Consider the following 24,458-nt stretch of genomic DNA (forward strand, 5'->3'; position numbering starts at 1 on the left):
TTTCTAGGGCCACACCGAAGCATATGGAGGTTCCCAGGGGAGGGGTCGAATGGGAGCTGTAGCCGCCAGCTTACGCCACAGCCACAGCCACACCAGATCCTGGCCGCATCTGCAACCTACACCACAGCTCACGGCAACGCTGGATCCTTAACCTGCTGAGCAAGGCCAGAGATCGAATCCGCAACCCTATGGTTCCTAGTCAGATTTGTTAACCACTGAGCCACAATGGGAACTCCCCCTACCATTATCCCATTTTAAGTAATACTTTAATTAGATTTAAGAATGGTTTAGCCTACAACCTGGCACCCATAAATCATAGGCTTTGTTCTTATCAGACTATGTTTAATTTTCCCAATGGCAGCAACTATTATTACAAAGTTTTGAAACTCATGAATCTGAGAGATTACAAAGCCCAAAAGAGGAATCCCACTGGAGACTATGGTTTCTTTTTTTTTTTTAATTATTATCAATAGGAGTTTCCATCGTGGCCCAGTGGAAACAAATCGGACTAGGAACCAGGAGGTGGCAGGTTCGATCCCTGGCCTCGCTCAGTGGGTTAAGGATCCGGCATTGCCATGAGCTGTGGTGTTGGTTGTTGCAGATGCGGCCAGGATTCTGCATTGCTATGGCTGTGGCATAGGCCGACGGCTACAGCTCCCATTCAACCCCTAGCCTGGGAACCTCCACATGCCACAGGTGCGGTTCAAACGAAAAAGCAAAAAAAAAAAAAAAAAAAAAAAAAAAAAATTAACATCAATAAAATAATAACAAAAGGAATGGCTAATATTTAGAACAGCCTATATACTTACATGCCAGGCACTATGATAAGCACGTTACAAACATCATCATAGCTCATCCTCATAAGAGTCAGTTTTTTATAAAAGAAGAGAAATTTATGCACAAAAATAATGGAAGGGTTAGAACTTAAACTGATGTTTGACTTTCGGGAGCCCATGTTCTTAGTAGTCACTGCCCTGAACTGGAATGACATTTGGGGAAGACAGTATGTGCAAGCACAGGACTTCCAAACACATCCATGGAAGAGGCTCAACAGAATATTTTCCCCAAATACTTAATCACGTCCTCGCCAGGCCAATAACCAAAGCCAGTGATGCTCAGAGTTAACAGTGGTCAATACCCCCCTAATCAGATAGTCCAATTTTATACTTGCCTGTCAAATGGAACATCCACAAGAATCCTGGAATTGGTTAAGGAGAGAAGACAATTCTTCTGTAACTTTAAGGGAATAAAGAAAAAGAATTCTGAGCAAATGTATACCCACTCTAAATAAAGGTTGCTAACATTTGGAAGGTTAGAGTTCGTGGTGTACCTGGTCCTCTCCAAGTCCTTCATTTAATCTTACTATTAAACTCTGTAAGGAGTTCCCGTCGTGGCGCAGTGGTTAATGAATCCGATTAGGAACCATGAGGTTGCAGGTTTGATCCCTGGCCTTGCTCAGTGGGTTAACGATCCAGCGTTGCCATGAGCTGTGGTGTAGGTTGCAGACGCGGCTCGGATCACGCGTTGCTGTGGCTCTGGCGTAGGCTGGTGGCTACAGCTCCGATTAGACCCCTAGCCTGGGAAACTCCATATGCCGCGGGAGCGGCCCAAGAAATAGCAAAAAAAAGACAAAAAAAAAAAACCAACAAAAAAACACGCTGTAACATTCACCTTTCCCCTTTTGCACAAAGAGGGAGTCTCCTTTCCCCCTGAATCCTAGGAGGATCTGTGTGGAAAGTTGCCTGTCGGGCCAAATCAATTACCACAAGCCTTGTCTATCGCGTCAAAGACCAATGTCCTTACCAGATTTCATATCTAACTCTATGGCAGAGCTTCCACCTTCTACCTATGACTGGTAGGGATTACACTAGGCCTTTACAGAGAGGAGGCCTTTTCTCTTTCTTTCCTAGGAAAGCTATAGGAATAGAAAAAAATATAACATCTCTTTGAAAGGCCATGAATAGCAAAAATATTCAAGTTAAATTACCTGATAGTAAAAATAAATAAATGAGACCTAATCGAACTTATAAGTTCTTGTACAGAAGAGGAAACCATAAACAAAATGAAAAGACAACCTACAGACTGGGAAAAAATATTTGTAAGTGATGTGACTAACAAGGGCTTAATTTTCAAAATATACAGTTCATACAACTCAACAACAAAAATTGTTGAAAAATTGGCAGAAGACCTAAGTATACACATTTCTCCAAAGGAGATATACAGATGACCACCTGGCACATTAAAAGATGCTCAACATAGCCGTGAGCTGTGGTGTAGATTGCAGACGCGGCTCGGATCCCGTGTTGCTGTGGCTCTGGCATAGGCCGGTGGCTACAGCTCTGATTGGACCCCTCCCCTGGGAACCTCCATATGCCTCGGGAGCGGCCCAAGAAATAGCAAAAAGACAAAAAAAAAAAAAAAAAAAAAAAAAAAAAAAAAGATGCTCAACATTGTTAATTACCAGAGAAATACAATCAAAACTACAATGAGGTACCACCTCACACCAGTCAGAATAGCCATCATTAAAAAAAAAAAATCTAGGAGTTCCCGTCGTGGCGCAGTGGTTAATGAATTCGACTAGGAACCATGAGGTTGCAGGTTTGATTCCTGGCCTTGCTCAGTGGGTTAAGGATCCGGCATTGCCCTGAGCTGTGGTGTAGGTCACAGATTTGGCTCAGATCTTGCTGCGTTGCTCTGGCTTTGGCGTAGGCCAATGACTACAGCTCCAATTAGACCCCTAGCCTGGGAACCTCCATATGCCGAGGGAAGAGGCCCTAGAAAAGGCAAAAAGACAAAAAAAAAAAAAAAAAAAAAATCTACATATAACAAATGCTAGAGGGGTATGGAGAAAAGGGAGCCCTCCTACATTGTGGCTGGGAATGGAAATTGGTGCAGCCACTATGGAAAACAGTATGGAAGTTCCTCAGGGAACTATAGAGGAGCCCAATGACCCAGCAATGCTACTCCTGGGCATATACCTGGACAAAGCTATAAATAAAAAAGACACATATACTCCTATGTTCATAGCAGCACTATTCATAACAGCCAAGACATGGAAACAACCTAAATGTTCATTGACAAATAAATGGATAAAGAAGATACGGTATATGCACACACGTACACACACGTACACACACACACACACACACACACACACACACACACACACACACACAATGGAATACTACTCAGTCATAAAAAGGAAATAATGCTACTTGCAGCAACATGTACAGACCTAGACATTATCATACTAGGTGAAGTCAGGAAGAGAAAGACAAATGTCATATCACTCATACATGTAATCTAAAATATTGACACAAATGAAGTTATCTATAAAACAGAAACAGATTCACAGACATAGAGAACAGACTTGTGGCTGCCAAGGGGGCGGGTGGGGAAGAGAAGGACTGGGAGTTTGGGACCAGCAGATGCCAACTATTATATAAAGAATGGATAAACGAGGTCCTACTCTATAGCACAGGGAACTATATTCAATACCCTGTGGTAAAACATAATGGAAAGGGATATGAAAAAGCATGTATGTGTGTGTGTGTGTGTGTGTGTGTGTGTGTGTGTGTGTGTGTGTGTGTGTGTGTGTGTATACACCTGAATCACTTGGCTATACAGCAGAAATTAATACAACATTATACATCAACTATACGTCAATAAAGTAAGTCTTTAAAAAATTACCTGCTGGTAATGGGGGAAATTTTTCAGAGCCTTGAAAAGTAGACAGGTAACCTCTGACAACAGACGAACAGGCATCCCCCTGGCCAGGCCCTGGCGTGTTAGGTTGAGGGCACAAGCACTGGCTGTGAATTGTACTGGCAAATCCAATGGATGATTCCTCATTCCTATAGCCACAAGCTGAAGATGAACTTATTTTTAGTGGCAGATGACAACATTAGAAATCTTTACACGGTCTTCTTTTTGCGTCAGTTGTCAAAAATACTTGCTCATTGAGACAAAAAGTAACAGATTTTTCCCCATCCTCAGCACTTATTTTTTAGGACACCAGCAACATCTTCCACTCCAAATGCAGCCATCAACTAGCTATGTGAATCCAGGTAACTCACTTCCTTTCTCTGGACCTCTATTTCCTCTCCTGTGATTTCACAATCATTTATTGAGCCTCCATCCATCCAAAGCATTATGATAAACACTACAGGGAACACAAACGAGAATCACTTATACCCTATTCCTTAGCAAAAAGCCTTATGACAGAAAAGGGATGTCAAATAAATAACACTGTGAGGGTATCAAAGCATGAAGCTGGGGAAAAAAGCACCAAAAAGAGGTATTTATAAAGTGCTGACGAAGGGAGCAATCATTTCTGGCACAGAAACCAAAGGCTCCATGCAGAAAACATGTAGGCAGGGTCTCAGAAAAGATCTGGACAGGAGATGGAGATGGGGGTGGAATGGACAGGGAATTCCTGGAAGGGAAATGTGACGAGGAAAAACACAGAGACAAAATAATGGGATGAATCCACTAGGATAAGAGGAAGAAATCTGAATTTGCAAAGTGGTAAAACCTAACATACAAAAGACACTAGAAGACAGACTGTGTAAGACCTAGAAACAAATGTAAAACAAGGGTGTTGTACTAAGCATAGACCCTACCTGCCCTAGCATTCAGAGACAACGTGATCCATCCTATCAAATACGGATATTCATCCTCCCTGCCCACCTCAGAGACCAGTCTGTTGATACCAGCATGAACCATTTTATGAACCATTTTAAGAGACCAGTGCCCCTCACTTTGACAGCTGCATGAACTCAGACCTGGCATACAATCTACTACAGAAAATGCCTTTTTCCTGTATGGCTAAGCTGCTCTGAGGATTTCATTAGATTGAGATTGCCATCACCTGCAATATAAATATGGAGAAAGCAAAACAAATATGATTTTCAAAAAAAAGTCATATAGTCTTAGATATGAAAAGGACCATTAGAACATCTAATTCAACCTCTTCCTTACAGATGGGAAACAAAGATCCAGTTTTTTCTTTTATAAAGTATCATTTCTAAGTTATGAATAAATTTAATCTCTCATGGTATAAGAACTGGTATGGTTTTTATGGAACCACAAAGAATTACAAATTATGACTTCATTTTTGTTACATTTTAAATAACTGCTGTGTTCTTTCCCAAACCACTTAACATTTCCAATTACATTTAAAATAAATTCATCCTTCTGTAAACCAATGCAAAGTCTGGCCGTAGCAATACTGGTAACTTTATTCACAAAACACTTTAAACAGTAGACCAGTTACCTTCACTTATTGTTATTTTGTTCTATTCTTATAGGAAATGCTGTTTTCTTTCAGAAACCCATATCATAGATTTTAAAGAGTAAACCAATAAGTAAGAAACAACGTTTAGAGCAAAGTGAATTCATGTTTAGATCAAGTCCTATTTTAGGAAAAATGGTGCCGTGGTGTTATAATCCCTAGCTCAGACCAAATTCAAAAATTTCAATGACTCAAACTGATTTCGATGCTCAAACAAGAGATGATCCAGCAGTTTAAGTCTAACACTGTGTTCCTTTCTCTGCAAAGGCAATTTAACTCAAAGTAGAATCAGTCCTAAGTTACAGAATTCAATGTAACTTAACTGAACCAACTTAAACTGAACCAACTAATAATAATAAAAACTACATTTCTCAGGTGTAGTTACCTTTAAAACAGCAGGCATGGTTACCTGCATCGAAAACGTCTCTGTGAACAGCCTGTAGAGGGCTTCCTTCATAAAACACGACCTATTCCTGTATCGGCTCAGTGCTTCTGAAATCTGACTCATATTGGCTCCTCCAGCAACCTAGAAAACAAAGATGCTACCAGTAATTTTCACCATTCGTCTTCAAGCACAGGCTTTTAGAGGGTTTCAAGTGTTTGAAACAACAGAAGTTCACTTGATTATTTCAAGACCTTTACAAAGTTGACTTCATTCAATCATAATTCTAGTAAGTGTTCCCCTCAACCTTATTTTAACAGATGGGTCCAGAGAGGTAATGCAAGTTACTAAATGTACAAACCAATTAAGTGGTGGAGCCAGATTTAAATATACAACTACATTACAATTGAGACCTCAACTAAATAATGGGTAGCATATAAATTTGCAAACACCCAATAAACATGAGGGCATGTCTTCTAAGTACTCATATGGAATAAACTAGACAATAAGAGACAGGAGAAAGACCACATAAAATAACTAAAATGAGGAAGTTCCCCTGTGGCACAGTGGGTTAAGGATCCTGTGTCAGTGCAGCTGTGGACAGGCTGCAACTGCAAATCCCTGGCCTGGGAACTTTCGCATGTATAGGTGCAGTCAAAAAAAAAAAAAAAAAATTCCTAAAATGAAAAAGGAGGTAACTTTTACTAGTATTAATTAACTAATTAACATAATTCTTCCTTGCTGCCATTGAAGTAATAATCTCAAAACGTCTATATACATAAACTTTGGGTCTAGAGGATAATGGTACCCTCCCGATTCAAACCATAAGATCAACAAAAACTGTAGATAAAATTAGGTATGATCCAGTTTTCAGCATTCCTGGTAATAAAGAAAAAGACAATAAAGTGGTAAAATTCAGAATCTTATAAAATGAAGAGGAAAATAAACCTTTCCCCATTCCACCACGACCGGTAATAACATCATTCACTGAAGACACATCACTAAATTGACAAGAGTGCCTCTGAATTAGGAATCCTATCAATTAAATGCCAAGAAATAAAAGGATTCAAAGCAATTCCACATAATACTGTAAGAAATTTTCTAAAAAACGAAATCTACCACATTTCAGCTATTAAGATTCTTCTTACAAATCAACAACAAATCAGAAGAAAATTGTAACACAGCACTTTAAACTGAATTAAATATTCCTAAGTATTTGGGGGTATGCAAAAAATACCTTCAGCAAAAAGATGAAAACAAGGGTTGATTAAACTAAGGAAAGGAAGTTCCCTTGTGGCACAGTGGGTTAGGGATCTGGTGTTGCCTCAGCTGTGGTACAGGTTTAATACCTGGCCTGGAACTTCCACATGCCTCTGATGTGGCCATTTGAAAAAAAAAAAAGAGTTCCCGTCATGGCTTAGTGGTTAACAAACCCAACTAGCATCCATGAGGACACAAGTTTGATCCCTGGCCTTTCACAGGGGGTTGAGGATCCAGTGCTGCCGTGAGCTGTGGTGTAGGTCACAGACTTGGCTCAGATCATGAGTTGCTATGGCTTTGGCGTAGGTCAGTAGATGCAAAAGAACCTCCATGTGCATAAAAAGACCAAAAAAAAAAAAAAAAAGAACAAATCCCAGGAAAGAAAACACCAAAATCAAACATAAAAACTACGTTACAGGAGTTCCCATCGTGGCGCAGGGGTTAACGAATCCGACTAGGAACCATGAAGTTGTCGGTTCGATCCCTGGCCTTCCTCAGTGGGTTAACGATCGGCGTTGCTGTAAACTGTGGTGTAGGTTGCAGATGCGGCTTGGATCCCAGGTTACTGTGGCTCTGGCGTAGGCTGGCAGCTACAGCTCTGATTCAACCCCTAGCCTGGGAACCTCCATATGCCCAGGGAGCGGCCCAAGAAATAGAAAAAAAAAAAACTACCCAAGGAAGAAGAGAGTTGAATAAAAATTTAGAAAGAAGAAGAAGAGTTCCCGTCGTGGCGCAGTGGTTAACGAATCCGACTAGGAACCATGAGGTTGCGGGTTCGGTCCCTGCCCTTGTTCAGTGGGTTAACGATCCGGCGTTGCCGTGAGCTGTGGTGTAGGTTGCAGGCGCGGCTCGGATCCCGTGTTGCTGTGGCTCTGGCGTAGGCCGGTGGCTACAGCTCCGATTCAACCCCTAGCCTGGGAACCTCCATATGCCGCGGGAGCGGCCCAAGAAATAGCAACAACAAAAGACAAAAAAGACAAAAAAAAAAAAAAAAAGAAGAAGAAGAAATGCAAGAAACAAAAGAAAGACATTTTTAAGAAAGCAGTAAACAGGACTAAGATTAAGCGCCAATACAGAAAAAAGATAAAGACGATCTAACAAACAAGCGTATCAAAAAATGGGCAAAAGATCTAAACAGACAGTTCTCCAAAGAAGACATACAGATGGCCAAGAAACACATGAAAAAGATGTTCAACATCACTCATGATTAGAGAAATGAAAATCAAAACCACTCTGAGGTACTATCTTACACCAGCCAGAATGGCCATCATCCAAAAGTCTACAAACAATAAGTACTGGAGAGGGTGTGGAGAAAAAGGAACCCTAGTACACTGTTGGTGGGATTGTAAATTGGTGCAACTACTGTGGAAAGAGGTATGGAGATTCCTCAGAAAACTAAACACAGAACTACCATTTGACCCAGCAATCCCACTCCTGGGCATCTACCCAGAGAAAACCACGACTTGCAAAGACACATGTACTCCGATGTTCATTGCAGCACTATTTTCAATAGCCAAGACATGGAAACAACCTAAATGTCCATCGACAAAGGAGTAGATCAAGAAGATGTGGTACATATACACAATGGAATATTACTCAGCCATTAAAAAGAACAAAATACCAGCATTTTTTGCAACATGGATGGACCTAGAAACTATCATGTTGAGTGAAGTCAGCCGTAACAAAAAAAACTTTTTTTTTTTTTTGCTTTTTAAGGGACGCACTCACAACATATGGAAGTTCCCAGGCTAGGGGTCAAATCAGAGCTACAGTGCCAGCCTACACCACAGCCACAGCAATGCCAGATCCCTAACCCACCGAGCAAGGCCAAGGATCGAACTGACATCCTCATGGATATTAGCTGGATTCACTTCCACTGTGCCACAAGAGGAACTCCAAAAAAATCTTTTAAAAATTTAAAAAGCACCACAATAAGCTATAGAGGTATTCCAGTAATGTTCAATACTTTTTCTGAAAGCTTTTTTTGGACCATGCCCATGGAATGTGGAAATTCCCATGCCAAGGATCAAACCCATATCACAGCAGCGAATGGAGGCCACAGCAGCGACAACGTCGGATCCTTAACTCACTGGGCCACTAGGGAACTTCCAAGACTCTTAAAAATTTGCTTCTTGTTATAACTTAAACCAAATGTGGTGTAAGGCATATTGATCGCCTGCCTTCTTAACTATACTTAATTTGCTTCTTGGCATTTTACATGACTCTTGCTCACAGGAGATAATGTATCATTATCACGTTAGACCAGAAGAGGTGAAGGCTAGGACTGTACTTTGTTTAAGGTTATATTTTCACAACCTACCACATAGTAGCTACACAATAATTCTTAATTATTAATCTCCTTAAGACTTTTTATCTTTGTAACCCTAATGCCTAGTACAGATTCTAACATACAACAGAAGCTTAATAATGTGCTGAACAAATGAAACAAATTTATTTCAGATAAAAACCAACCCTCAAGCCTTGCTTTGTAGAAAAGAAGTCAGAATAACCAGCATCCGTAGCCAACAGTCCCACAAATTGCATTGCAGGCCGTTGCTGTATGAACAGCTCCACAGCTCCATCAGTGATGCGACTGCCCCCAGAAATGTCCAGTGATACAAGATGAGGCAGAATATCCTTCTGCTGTAGCAACTGAAAAGCGAGATCTGACTTGAGTTGCCTGTGATCAGAAATATCAAGGTGAAGCAGACATTTAAGTTCTCTAATGACTGCAAGGATCTGTGGTTTGGTCATGGTCAGGCACTTCAGATAGTGCATTGTGAGAGATTTGAGTCGATCCTTACAGGAGAGGAGCACAGAGATGTTAGTGACCAGGGTGTTAGAGATATCCAAGCTTTCCAGTTTGGGTAACTGAGAAACATTTGCCAGGTCTTCAGTATGAAAACGAACATTGAACACACTTAAAATTCGAAGACCAGTGAGCTGTCCAAAGAACAACCGTTTCGAATCTCGAGGGATGTTTGCTGAGTCCAACAGGAGACATCGGAGGTTTTGCTGGATCCACCTATTGCTGCAGAGCCCACTTAGGATGTCTGGGATTGGGAGGTCAGTGTGTACTGCCGTAGCATCCAGTTCAATGAGTTTGTGATGGCAGAAGGCTTTTATGAATGCAGCTGTAGTGATCTGAGCTTTTTGAATATTGACCAGCTTCAGTTTCATTTGGGTGCCTTGGAAAATGCTTGCTGTTTTATCAGTCAGCTTGCCTATAAGAGAACCAGAACCAGCTTGTAATAACAACTAAATCTCACACCTTTTCCAGGAGGCATTGTGGCCAATAAATTTTGACAGAAGCTAATAACATTTACTGCTCACTCTTACATTGCTAAACACTTTACTCAGATTATTTCATTTACTCTTTACAATAATACTATAAAGGAACTGTTTTTATTACTGTTCTTACAGCCAAGGGACCTGAAGCTTTAAGATGTTAAGTAACTTGGCTCAAGGTCAAAATGTGTGGCAGAATCAAGAAGCACAACTTGTTGGACTCCATGGAGTTCCCAACCATGGCTCAGCGGAAATGAATCTGCTAGGAGGTTGCAGGTGCAATCTCTGGCCTTGCTCAGTGGGTTAAGGATTCAGCATTGCTGTAAGCTGTGGTGCAGATCACAGACGTGGCTCGGATCTGCTGTTGCTGTGGGGTGGGCCAGCTGCTACAGCTCGGATTAGACCCCTAGCCTGGGAACCTCCATATGCTGTGGGTGCAGCCCTAAGAAGACAAAAAAAAAAAAAAAAAAAAAAAAAAAAAAAAAAAAGCCAAAAACAAAACTCGCTGAACTCCAGAGCCAACAGTTTTAACTACAGTAACCTTGTTCACAGAAAGAAAAAAAAAAAGAACAGGTGAGTATAGCATATATAATATGCAAATAGCACTACAATAATTACCCAAATTAGCCTTTGAAGTCACTTATTGCCCTAAGCCTCAATTTCCTTGTCTACTATAACCCCCTCATTTTTCTGTTAAATGAGAGGGTTATACTAGATTTCATTTAGAAGAGATTTACTAGGTGTCTTCTATGTGTAAGATCTTGTGTTAAGTAATAGGCACCTGTGACCACAAGGAATTCAGTTTAGGAAGTACGTCGGGCAATTCAATGATTAAAATAATGTATTACATGTAATAGTGATTCGTACCAGGTATTGAATTAGTACAGATGAGATTAATATCGACTAAGGTTTTTGTTTTCCTTTTCTGGACACTCTGCAGCATATGAAGCTCCCAAGCAAGGGATCAAATCCCAGGCCAAGGATTGAATCCAAGCAGCAATGCAGCTGGGCAACTCTGGATCCTTTAACCCACTGTCCTGGACCAGGGATTGAACCTCGGTTCTGGCACTACAGAGACGCCAATGATCTCACTGTATCACAGAGGGAACTCCTTGAGGAGGGTTTTTAAAACTGAGTATCAGTTTCCCGGGACGAAGGTAAAGAGTATAACAACGTGCCAAAGACATGCAGGCACAAAACAGTAGATTATTCAGAACGACCCTAAGTAGATCAGTGCTACTGGATCATACCATACAGGGGGAGGCACGGCTGGAAATGAGCGGAGAGCAAGGTGAAAGGCAGATGCAGCCTATAAACAAAGCTAGGAAACAGATATTTACCCTATAAACAAGAATCAAAAACTTAAGCAAAAAAAGTCATAAATATATTTTTAGAAAGACCAATTATGTGATAATATAAAGGACTTAGGATGGTGTTTGATGAGAGTGAAATGGGGCAAGAGATTATTAACGATTTTTTTTTGGGGGGGAGGGCCATGCCAAAGGCATGTGGAAATTACCAGGCTAAGGATCAAACCTGTGCCACAGCCATGACCCAAGCTGCTGCAGTGACAACACCAGATCCTTAACATGCTGTGTCACAAGAGAACTCAATTAATGATTTTAATGATGAGAGATGAAAGTCTAAACTGACAGAACATGGTAGCTGATTGGACTGGCGGAAAGAACTGAGGGGAAAAGATGTCTAAGCTGATGCGCAGGTTCCCATCTGAGTTGAGCTGTGCTACTGACAGGAAAAAAGAAACCCCTACACTTAAGACTTGGAGGAAGAACTTATGACATTCATTCATACATTTATTCAACAACTACTGAGTGTTCAAGGTATTGAACGTGCTATGCCACATGGCGAGAATGGTGAATGAGACAGACACAGCTCCAGCTGTCGTGGAGTGTATTTACAGTCGAGAGGGGGAACACAGGTAGGAAAGAATAGAAAAGCAGCAGGATACTACTCACACTAAAAATGTAGTTAAGTGTTCTGAAGGAAACAAACAAGAATACAGAATAACATGAGTGTGGAAGAGAAGGAGGCCAAGAATCTTCTCTCAGTGTGGTATGGGGAGGTGACATTTAAGCTGAGACCAAAAGAATGTGAAAGGCAAAGGTGGCTGTCATTCCAGACTGGGAAGAGCTGTAAACCTGATACCGGAAACAGTTTGGCTTTTTCTGAAAAATGAGAAAAAAAAGAGTGTGGCTGAAGCACAGTTGGTGAAGGAGACATCAGCATCTGACAGGTTAGAAACAGAGGTAAGACTCAGACTTTGCAGGCCAGGTTAAGGGAGAAGTCTTTAAAGGGTGGCAGAGGTGTAGACAGATCTGATTAACATATAATAGACTGTTCTCTGCTGTGTAAGGGGTAAAGTGGAGGTAAGGAAACCACTTGGGAGACCAGGGCAAAAGAAAAAAGTGTCATGACAGGGGCTAGGAGGAAAAGAACTTGAGATACATATTTTGAAGGCAGAAAATGTTTCAACAGAATCATGGGTAGAGGAAAAGGAACGAAAAATTACTCCTAAGTCACTGAACAACTAGGTAGATGGTCAAGTCATTTTGAGATGAAGGGAAATGGCAGTGTAGCAGATGCTGGGATGCGACACCAGATCACCTTCTAAAAGACTTACTACTTGAGCAGCTGGGAGCGCCACCAAGTGACAGCTCTCATCTGCGGAGACTGCATCAGCTGAGAGGAATTGCCTCACCCATAATCATACCACTTCCCTGTGGAAATTCACATCCAAAGACTGTGTTGGGAGGTATAAAGATCCAGCCCTTATCCCCTAACTTATTAACACAGATCTGAGTGGTTATTCCACCTTTAAGACTCCCTGCAAGGTCAGCCAAGGCCGTCTCGATTCTATATATTTTAAATCTAAAAGACTTAGGTATAAACATTTGGAATTAATCAGCACAGAGACAGTATTTAAAACCAAGAGAATGGAGTTCCCACTGTGGTTCAGCAGAAAAAATCTGACTAGCATCCATGAGGATGAAGGTTCAATCCCTAGCCTCGCTCAGTGGGTTAAGGATCTGGCATTGCTATGAGCTGTGGTGTAGGCTGCAGACACAGCTTGGATCTGACGTTGCTGTGGCTGTGGTGTAAGCCAGTGGCTACAGCTTGGATTTGACTCCTAACAGGGAACTTCCATATACCGAGGGTGCAGCCCTAAAAAGACAAAAAATAAAAATAAAGATAGAAAAGAATGATCCAAGAGTTCCTCCTGTGGCCCAACAGATTCTGTGGTGTCTCTCTGAAGTGCCAGGATGAAGGTTTGATCCCCGACCCAGTGGGTCAAGGATCTGGTGTTGCCAAAGGGCGGTCAAAAAAGAGAAAAAGAAGAATGATCCAAAATCAATAATCTAAGTTCCCACCTTAGGAGACTAGAAAAAGAACAAATTAAATTCAAAGTAAGCAGGAAAGAAAATAAGAATTAGAGCAGAAGGAGCAACATTAACAACATGGCAGAGTGAAATACCACCTTGGTCACTCCGCTTAAATCTACAACCACTAAAACATTCACAGGGCACATATATAAACAGCTCATGTAACTCGGTATCAAAAATTAAACAACTCAGAGTTCCCACTGTGGCACAATGGGGTCAGCAGCAACTCTGCAGCACCAGGATGCAGGTTCCTAGGCCTGGCACAGTGGAATAAAGGATCTGGCAGGATAAACCGGCATTGCTGCAACTGAGGTTCAGCTCTGATCCCTGGCCCAGGAATTCCACATGCTGCAGGGCTGCCAAAAAATAAATAAATAAAAAGGAGGTGGGGACAAAAGGGAGCTCCCAGTTGTGGCCCAGTGGGTACGAACCCAACTGGTATCCATGAGGATGTGGGTTCGATCCCTGGCCCCACTCATTGGGTTAAGGATCTGGCGCTGCCATGAGTTGTGATGTAGGTCACTGACACGGCTCGGAGCCCCAGGTGCTACGGCTGTGACATGACACAAGCCCACAGCTGCAGCAGCTCTGATTTGACCCTGGCCTAGGAACTTCCATATGCTGCAGGTATGGCTCTAAAAACCAAAAACTCAATTTAAAAACGGGCAGAAATCTAAACAGACATTTCTCCAAAGACATATGAAAAGATGCTCAACATCCCTAATCATCAGGGAAATGCACATCAAAACCACAATGAGGTATCACCTCACACCTGTCAGAAAGCTATCATCAAAATTTACATAAATAGGGAGTTCCCAGTGGTACAGGGGGGTTAATGATGCAGCATTGCTGTAGCTGACTAGGTTACAACTGTGACACTGATCGGATTCCTGGCCAGGGAACTGCATATACCTCGGGGTGACCAAAAAAGCAAAAACAAAAACAAAAACCCAAAGCTAACATCATTCTTTTTTTTTTTTCCTCTCTCTTTTGAGGGCCACACCTGCGGGATATGGAGATTCCCAGGCTAGGGGTCAAATTGGAGCTGTAGCCACTGGCCAATGCCACAGCCACACCAGATGCTCAACCCAGTAAGTGAGGTGGGGGGTCGAATCTCTGTCCTCATGGATACTAGTCAGATTCATTTCTGCTGAGCCATGACTCCCTAACATCGTTCTTGATGATAAAAGACTAGATGCTTTCCCACTAAAATGAGGAAAAGACAAGGGTGAATGCTTTAATACTTCAACACTGTAGTTGAGATTCTAGCCAGGGAAGTCAGACAAGAAAATTAAATAAAAGGCATCCAAATTAGGAAGGAAGAAGTAAAACTATTTCCATCTGCAGGTGACATAATCCTGTATATAGAAAAGTCTAGGAGTTCCTGTCGTGACGCAGCAGAAAAGAATCTGACTAGGAACCATGAAGTTGTAGGTTCGATCCCTGGCCTCACTCAGAGGGTTAAGGATCTGGCCTTCCTGTGGCTGTGGTGTAGGCCGGCAGCTGTAGCTCCAATTCAGTCCCTAACCTGGGAACCTCCATGTGCCGCAGGCGCAGCCCTAAAAAGAAAAAAAGAAAAGAAAAAAAAAAAAAGTCTAGGAAATCTTAAACAACTACTAGAACTCATAAATGAATTGAGCAAGTTTCCAGAGTATATGATCAACATTAAAAAACTGATTGTATTTCTAGGGAGTTCCCGTCGTGGCGCAGTGGTTAACAAATCCGACTAGGAACCATGAGGTTGTCGGTTCGATCCCTGGCCTTGCTCAGTGGGTTAACAATCGGCGTTGCCGTGAACTGTGGTGTAGGGTGCAGACGCGGCTCGCTCGGATCTAGTGTTGCTGTGGCTCTGGCGTAGGCTGGCGGCTACAGCGATTCAATCCCTAGCCTGGGAACCTCCATATGCTGCAGGAGCGGCCCAAAGAAATAGCAAAAAGACCAAAAAAAAAAAATTTTTTTGATTGTATTTCTGTACTCTAAAAATGAACAATCAAAAATGAAACTAAGAAGCTCCCCTGTGGTACAATGTGATCAGCAGTGTCTTGGGAGCACTGGGACTCAAGGTTCAATTCCCAGCCTGGCACAGTAGGTTAAGGATCCAGTATTGCTGCAGCTGTGGCTCCCTGGCCTGGGAGCTCCACATGCTTCAGGGTGGCCAAAAACAAAATGAAATTAAGAAAGCAATTCTGCAATTGCATCACAAGGGTAAAATACTTGGAAATAAATTTAACAAAAGTGTAAACTTATACCCATAATGTTAATTTATACCTGAAATTAAAGATCTACTTTAAATAAATATAAAGGATCTCCCATGTTCATGTACTAAGGATTTCAGATTGGGTTTTTTTCTTTTTAGGGTTGAATCCTTGGCCTATGGAAGTTCCCAGGCTAGGGATAGAATTGGAGTTGCAGCTTCTAGTCTACGCCACAGCAACAGCAACGCCAGATCCAAGCTTCATCTGTGACCTACACCACAGCTAACAGCAACACTGGATCCTTAATCCACTGAGCAGGGCCAGGGATCAAACCCACATCCTCCTGGGTACCAATTGGGTTCATTAGCACTGAGCCACTGAACTCTAGATTTCAGATTGCTATGGTGGCAAAATATTGGTGAACATAATTAACGACAATCTAAATAAATAGAAAGACACCATATTCCTGGAGCAAAAGACTTAATACTGTTAAGAGGGCAATATTCCACAAATTGATACATATTTGATGCAATTCCTATTCAAATCCCATCTGGATTCTGTGCAGAAACTGACAAGCCAATTCTAAAATTCATATGGAACCAGAGGGACACAGAATAACCAAAAAAAATCCTGAAAAAGATGAACAAAGAAGATTCACACTCTCCGATTTCAAAACTTACTACAAAGCAATGATAATCAAGATACTTGGTACTGACATAAGGACAGACACATATTGGTCAATGGAATAGAATTCAGAGTATTAAGAAAAAAAAACAAACATGCATCTATGGTCAACTGATTTTCAACAGAATGCCAAGACCATTCAACAGGAAAAGTATAGTCTTTTCGACAAATAGTGCTGGGACAACTGTATAATCACATGCAAAATAATGAAGCCGGTCCCTTACATGTCATGCCAAAAATTAACTCAAAGTGGAACAAACTACTACATAGAAGAATGAAAACAAGAGTGCCCATCGTGGCACAGCAGAAACGAATCCGACTAGGAACCATGAGGTTGCAGGTTTGATCTCTGGCCTTGCTCAGTGGCTTGAGGATCCAGCATTGCCGTGAGCTGTGGTGTAGGTCGCACGCAGATGCGGCTCAGATCTGGCGTTGCTATGGCTGGGGTGTAGGCCAGTGGTTCTATCTCCAACTGGACCCCTAGCCTGGGAACCTCTATATGCCACAGGTGCAGCCCTAAAAAGCCAAAAAAAAAAAGAATGAAAACAATGAAACTCTTAGAAGAAAATATACGTGTAAAATCCTTAGGACTTGGAAATGGATTCTTAGATATTACACCAAAAGCCTAAGTAACAAAAGATAGACTGGACTTCAACAAAATTAAAAACTTACTATGAGTTCCCACTATGGCATAACTGGATCAACAGAATCTCTGGAGCGCTGGGACACAGACAGGTTCAATCTGTGGCCCAGCACAGTGGGTTAAGGATCCAGCATTGCTGCAGCTGTGGTGCAGGCTGCAACTGTGGCCAGGATCTGATCCCTGGCGAGAGAACTACATATCCCTCTGCGTGGCAAAAAAGAAAACAAACGAACAAACAAACTTTTATGAATCAAAAGACACTGTCAATAGGAGTTCCCGTGTGGCTCAGTGGAAACGAAATCTACTATCCATGAGGATGCAGGTTCAAACCCCCTTGCCTCGATCCGTGAGTCGCAGACCTGGCATTGCTGTGGCTGTGGCGTAGGCCAGCAGATGTAGCTCTGATTTGACCCCTACCCTGGGAACTTCCATATGCTGAGGGTACGGCCCCAAAAAGACAAAAAAAAAAAAAAAAGGTATTATCAACAAGACGAAAAGACAATCTAGAATGGGAAAAAATAAGCCAGTAACTGATGAAGGACTTATATCTATATCTCACAACTCAATAATAAGACCAATAACCTAACAAGAAATAGGCAAAAGATCTGAATATAGACTTCTCCAAAGAGGATAAACAACAAAGTTTTTTATATACCTCTTTGAAAGCTCTACACTACGATGGCAGGTAAAGGAAAAAATTTTAAAGGCTCATATTCACAATGAAAAGAATGGGAGATCATGGAGGTCCCTGGTGGTTTAGCAGGTTGAGGATCCAGCACTGTCACTGCTGTGGCTCAGGGAGGTGTTGTGCCTGGGTTTTATACCTGGCCTGAGAATTTCTGCATGCAGTGGGTACCGCCCCCCCGCACCCCCTAAAAATGAGGAGCTCACATCACGGCACAGCGGAAACGAAGCCAACTAGGAACCAGGAGGTTGTGGGTTCGATCCCTGGCCTTGTTCAGTGGGTTAAGGATCCAGTGTTGCTGTGAGCTGTGGTGTAGGTCACAGACTCAGCTTGGATCCTGGGAACCTCCATATGCCCCAGTGGGGCCCTAAAAAGAAAAAAAAAAAAAAAAAAAGAGAGAGAGAGAGAGATGAGACTGAAGCAACAGTATTTCAGAAGGTGGAAAGCAGATGAGTGATAACTTAGTTCTCCATCATCTTCACTCTGCTGGGCAAACAAGAGCAGGGCAGTCCTAGAAGCAAGACAATTTCCATCAAGAGATCTGAGAAAGATCTTGAGAATCACACATTAAATGGGAATGACTTCTATATTTCTCACCAAGGTTGTTCTGAGAAAGAAGCAAAACAAGAATTACATGTGAAGGTGCTTTTCAAAAGTGCTGTGAGAGTACACAGGTTTACCTTGCCAGGTCATTACCCCAACCAATCGGTCAGCTAATTCCTGAGGGAAACTCCAGTGTTCCGGAAGGCAAAGTGTTCCATCAGGTCTTTCAGAACACAATTTCTCCAGGTTAGCAACCAGGACATTCAGGCAGATGTTGACCAAAGAGTAGGGAGATGCCTCCTCCTAGCAAACAAACCCCCAAAATACTTTGTTAGAATGCATTTAGTGTTGCTGGAACAAATTACAACAAAATTGGTGGCTAAAAAACAATAGAAATGTATTCTCTCATGGTTCTGGAGGACCCAAGTCCAAAAATCAAGGTCTGAGCAGGGCCATTCTCCCCCTGAATTCTAGATTATTATCTCCATGTGCAACTTCTCTTTAAGCCACAATATTAGATAACCAGTTGCCTTCCTGACATATCTACTCGTCACAAATATCTCAAACTCACCACGTACAGAACTGAACTTCCCCAGTCTTCCTACTCAGTAAACAGAATCACAGCGATTCAGCTGCTCAATCTTTACTGACATTTCCTTAGCCTTAATCAACACCCCCCACTAAGCACACACCCGACACACTAGCAAATCCTACTGGTTCTACCTGTGCTGGACACCGTCCATTTGCCTTCCTACCTCCCACCAGACCCATGCCTTAGTCTTCTCCACTTTGCTCTCTACTCCTGAGGTGACTTCTGTGCAGCCTATGAATGGATTCCCTTGCCTTCTGGTTGTCAGTTGGTTTCCTTTTTTGGGGGGAGTGGTTTTAGGGCGCACCGAGGCATATGAGGTTCCCAGGCTAGGGGTTGAATCGGAGCTACGGCTGCTGGTCTACACCACAGCTCACAGCAACGCCAGATCCTTAACCCACTGACCAAGGCCAGGGATTGAACCCACAACCTCATGGTTCCTAGTCGGATTCTTTTCTACTGGGGCACAACAGGAACTCCCTGGTTGTCAGTTTGTTTCTGACAACATGAAACCCTCAAAAGTTGGAACATATATTAGTGTTGCTATAACAAAGTACCACTACATTGGTGTCTAAAAACAAGAGAAACTTATTCTCTCACAGTCCTTAAGAAGAGAATTCCAAAAATCAAGGTATGAATGAGCAGGGCCCTTCTCCCTCTAAAGGCTCTAGTGAAGAATCCTTATTTTATTAGCTTCTAGGGGCTACTGGCTTTACTTGGTTTGTGACAGCATAACTCTAATCTTCAAGTGGGTTTCCTCCCCATATCTCTAGGTTTCAAATCTGTGCCCCATTATCTTATAGATACCATAAGCCACTGGATTTAGAGGCCACCCTAAAATTGAGGACAGACCAGATGATTTCATCAACATCCTCAACTTAATTACATTTGCAAAGACACTATCTACAAATACAGATAGGTCAAATTCACAGGTTCCAAGGGTTAAGACTTGGACATATGTTTTTTTGGGGGGGTACAACCCACTAGAGGTATTTCTCTAGTTCCTTCTATTTTAAGGTACACCTTGGGCTGGCTATGTCATCCAAATCAGTCCTGTAAATTTTTGCATTCTTCCAAAATTCTTATGTTGAAATCAACCTTTACCTTGATGGTGTTGGGAGAGAGGACTCCTTATGAAGTGATTAGATTATGATGGTGAAGCCCTCATGAATGGAATTATTAGTGTCTAAGATAGACCTCTAAGAGCTCCCTTGTCATGTCTGCCATACAGAACACAGCAAAAAGATGTCTATGAACCAGGAAGTGGGCTCTCACCAGACACCAAATTCTGCCAGTACCTTGATCTTAAACTTCCTATCTTTCAGAACTGTGATAAATAAATTTCTGTTGTATTTTTGTTACTGCAGCCCAGATGAACCAAAATATTCCTTCTGGGGGGTCCTCTGGGCCTAGGAGTATCAATAGCTGCTGTTACTGGACATGTAGTAGTACATCGTTGTGGTTTTCCAAAGATCTCCTTCATCTTTGAAAGTAGTCCCTTAACTGAACTCTCATTAGGGAGTCCCTATGTGGCTAAGCGAGTTAAGGTTCTGGCATTGTCACTGCAGTGGCTCAAGTTACTGCTGTAGCAGGGGTTCAATTCCTGGCCTGAGAACTTCTACATGCTTGGGGAGGGGAGACAGAAAAAAATCGCACCTCGTTAAATTATCCCTCTTCTGAATGGGTCATTTGTTTCCTGCTATATGACTGTTAAACCTCTCAAATAAATTTCTAGTCCATCCCTTTCTTTCTAGTTCCACTACCGATTTCCTTTTTTTTTTTTTGCCTTTTCTAGAGCCGCTCCTGTGGCATACGGAGGTACCCAAGCTAGGGGTCCAACAGGAGCTACAGCTGCCAGCCTACACCAGATCCACAGCAACGCGGGATCCGAGCCGCGTCTGCAACCTACACCACAGCTCATGGCAACGCCAGATCCTTAACCCACTGAGCAAGGGCAGGGATCGAACCCGAGTCCTCATGGGTGCTAGTCAGATTCCTGAGCCACAGCAGGAACTCCCTCCACCTACAATTTCTAATCCAAGTCACTATCACAGCCAGGATACCAAAAACCTTCAAATTAGTTTCTCTACTTCCATTCCTAATCCTTTTCCAATCCATCTCTACCCAGAGTTTAGATCCCAGAGTTTAGATCATTTCTATAATATAAACAGGGAGTTCTCTTGGTTCGGCAGTTTAAGGACCCGGCGTTGTCACCAAAAAAAAACCATATATATATATATATAGATATAGATATAGATATAGATTTATATAAACATTATCAACCAACTTGATCTAACATTTATAGAATAGTATACCCAACTGTAGAATACATATTCCTTTCAAATGCACATGAACATGCACCAAGACAGATCATAACTGAGCCATACAACAAATCTCAATAAATATAAATGGATTTACATCACAGTACATTCCCGAAAAACGTCATTGCATTTGCATCTGAAGTCAATTAAGGAGTTCCTGCTGTGGTACAACAGGAGGGGCAGCATCTCTGCAGTGCCAAAACACAGGTTTGATCCCCTGCCTAGCACAGTGGGTTAAAGGATCCAGCAGTGTAGCAGCTGTCGCAGCTGCAGCTCAGATCAGATCCCTGGCCCAGGATGGCAGAAAAGAAAAAAAACAAAAAACAAAAAACAAGGAAGAAGAAGAAAAAAAATCAACTAAACAAAAAGATGTAGAATATCTCAAAACGTTTGGGAATTAGACAGTACACTTTTAATATCCCATGGGTCAAAGAAGAAATCATTATGGGGGACTTCCCATTGTGGCTCAGCAGAAACAAATCTGACTAGCATCCATGAGGATGCAGGTTCGATCCCTAGCCTCAATCAGTGGGTTAAGGATCCTGCGTCGCCGTGAGGTGTGATGTAGGTCGCAGACGCACGGCTAGGATCTGGTGTTACTGCAGCGTAAGCTGGCAGCTGTAGCTCGATTAGCCCCCTAGCCTGGGAACCTCCATATGCCCCAGTTGCGGCCCTAAAAAGCCAGGGGGAAAAAAAAAAAAAACCTGAGTTCAAAAGAAAAAAAAAAGTGAGTCCAAAAGGAATACAGACTAACTAGATCTCTTCAGGTTAGATCTCCTGCAGGTCAACCTTACTATGTAAACTTCAATCTCAATCAGAATATTTTTCCCCCCGGTACTGATTGAGGGTTGAACATTCACTAGATTTCAGGTTCTAAGAGGGGTGGAGAATATGGAGCCTGACCTCAGAACAACTGATGCCAAGTTCAAGATCATGAACAAGTCTACAGACTTTCAGGGTTCTCAATTTCCCGACACACAAGTAAAATGGAGAATATCAATGCCTACAAAAAGAGCCAAGAGATTACTTTAGAAATGGGATACTTGACATCCAGTAGGTGCCAAATACACACTCTTTTGGTTTGTATTTTGCTCAGAGTTTAGTTTAACAGGCATTCCTAGAAGGAACACATGGAATTTAAGGAATTTCGGTCTTCGGTGTTTCGGTCCCCGCCACCGGGCTCAGAATATCTTCCTGTTAACGATCCCAGGGCCGCTACGTCACAGCCTCTGGGGAGCAACACGTCCCCTAAGCACGCAGAACAGTCGAGATGTGAGGCATTTGTGTTCATCGTGACGGTCTACAACCGGCCAAGCCTAAAGCCAGGCGTAGCACTTACGTCTAAACTTACAACGCCCTGCAAACAGCTGCCGCCCTCGTCAGGCACAGGTGAGAATGGGAGACCCTGGGGGAAGCAGACTTGCCCAAGGTCACGCGAGGGCAGGACCTCTCCCGCCCCACTTCCCCTCAGGTCAGCTCGCTCGGCCCTGAGACTGGGACGCCCCGGGCAGAAAACTCCTCTCCGGCGTGCACTTCCCCGGCGACAAGGGCCCAGCAGGGGCTCAGCCTCTCCAGGCTTTACTCCCGCGTAGGTCAGACCAGCCAACCACTGCCTCCACACAGACCCGACGACTCGCCGCGCTCGCGGGGGACAGCCAGCGCTCCCGGCCGGGGTTCGCGTCCCTGCCCTGGACCCCGGCCCCGGGTGCTCACCTGCACCACGCTGCAACCTAGGGCATCCTTCTGAGCGTCGGGAGGGACGATGGTCCGGGGCGACAGGCCCGGATGCAAGAAATGAACCATGGCGACCCCCGCCTGCGAGGCGTCGAGGAGAGAGCGGCCGTCTAGTGGGGCCGAAATCCCGCGAGAAGTGGGTTCAACCAGCGCGGGAAAGCCGCCGGCTCCGAGGCCAGCACTCAGCGCCTTTGCTGCTACGTCTGGGCCGCCAGGCATTTAAAACGCCCGGCGTGGCGACGCACACTCGTCCGCCGCAGACCCCGCCCCCAAGGGCGGCCCTCCCCACCCCCACCGAGGCCGGCCCCTACTCCACCCCATCAGGGCCCAGCCGGCCACCTTCCGCCACCTTCCCGCCCCAGAGACCCGCGTTAGGCCCACCGCTCACCCACCTCCTGCGCACCCCTCTGAGGCCGAGCCTCCCTCAGCCCGTAGAAATGGGTGCACATTCCTGCGGCCCCGTCAAAGGGGTACCCACGGACCAGCTAGACGGAGCTTGGAAATTGTTGGGAAAGATGGTAGTTGTTTCCCCAGGAGCCTTGATTTGAGGATCCACCCTCCTGAAATCCCTTGAAACTGAAGTGCCTTAGATAAAATGGTGTAGTATTTGCATATAACCTCTGCGCGTCCTCCGCTACGCTTTAAATCACCTCTACATTGCTTATACTACCTAATACAATGTAAATGCCAGGTAAATAGTTGCCGGCGCTGGCAAATTCAAGTTTTGCTTTTTGAAACTTTCTGGAATTTTTTCCCAAATGTTATCTGTAGAGGTATTCGTGGTTCAGTGGTAGAATTCTCGCCCCTTCCCTGAATGTTTTCCATAAAGTTTGAATCCAGGGATGTAGAATCTATGGATACGGAGTTCTGATTGTATACATTTTTAATACTTTAAGAAATATTTTTAGGGAGTTCGCCTCGTGTCGCAGTGGTTAAGGAATCCGACTAGGAACCATGAGGTTGTCGGTTCGATCCCTGCCCTTGCTCAGTGGGTTACAGGGCTACGGATCCGGTGTTGCCGTGAGCTGTGGTGTAGGTCGCAGACGCGGCTCGGATCCCGCGTTGCTGTGGCTCTGGCGTAGGCCGGAGGCTACAACTCCGATTCGACCCCTAGCCTGGGAACCTCCATGTGCTGAGGGTGCGGCCCAAGAAATCGCAAAAAGACAAAAAACAAACAAACAAACAAAACCTTTAAGAAATATTTTTTAAAAGACTTTTCTCCTAGAAATCTGGCATCATCACCTCTCTTATATCAGGCATCTCTGTTTCATCTACTACTGATACTTGAATCAAGTATCAAAAGCACTTTTGACCTATTAAGTACACTAAATGAACTACTCAGCTTTTTTGTGACCTAAAAAGTAAGAGAAAGTAGTCGTCGTCGACCGTCTTCCACCATCCCCCGTCCTGGCACAGCAGAAAAGAATCCGACTAGGACCC

General features: G+C 43.3%; 1 protein-coding gene across 2 annotated transcripts in view; it reads right to left on the reverse strand.

The window, feature by feature from the left end:
* ZYG11A (zyg-11 family member A, cell cycle regulator) overlaps positions 1-23,238 on the reverse strand; it is a 49,852-nt gene extending 26,614 nt beyond the window's left edge. Inside the window, exons 1-6 of one of the 2 annotated variants that reach the window (XM_021096615.1) lie at positions 22,998-23,238; positions 18,512-18,677; positions 9,408-10,159; positions 5,679-5,819; positions 3,691-3,867; positions 1,172-1,236 (exon numbers count right to left, since the gene is read on the reverse strand). In XM_021096615.1, coding sequence (XP_020952274.1) covers positions 1,172-1,236; positions 3,691-3,867; positions 5,679-5,819; positions 9,408-10,159; positions 18,512-18,677; positions 22,998-23,237 — 1,541 coding nt within the window. In that variant the 5' untranslated portion in view covers position 23,238. Of the gene's footprint in view, positions 1-1,171; positions 1,237-3,690; positions 3,868-5,678; positions 5,820-9,407; positions 10,160-18,511; positions 18,678-22,997 lie in introns of those variants that run through there. The other variant, XM_005665415.2, reaches the window with a different exon arrangement.

This window comes from Sus scrofa, chromosome 6 (assembly GCF_000003025.6).
Source record: "Sus scrofa isolate TJ Tabasco breed Duroc chromosome 6, Sscrofa11.1, whole genome shotgun sequence".
NCBI classification, from domain to species: Eukaryota; Metazoa; Chordata; class Mammalia; order Artiodactyla; family Suidae; genus Sus; species Sus scrofa.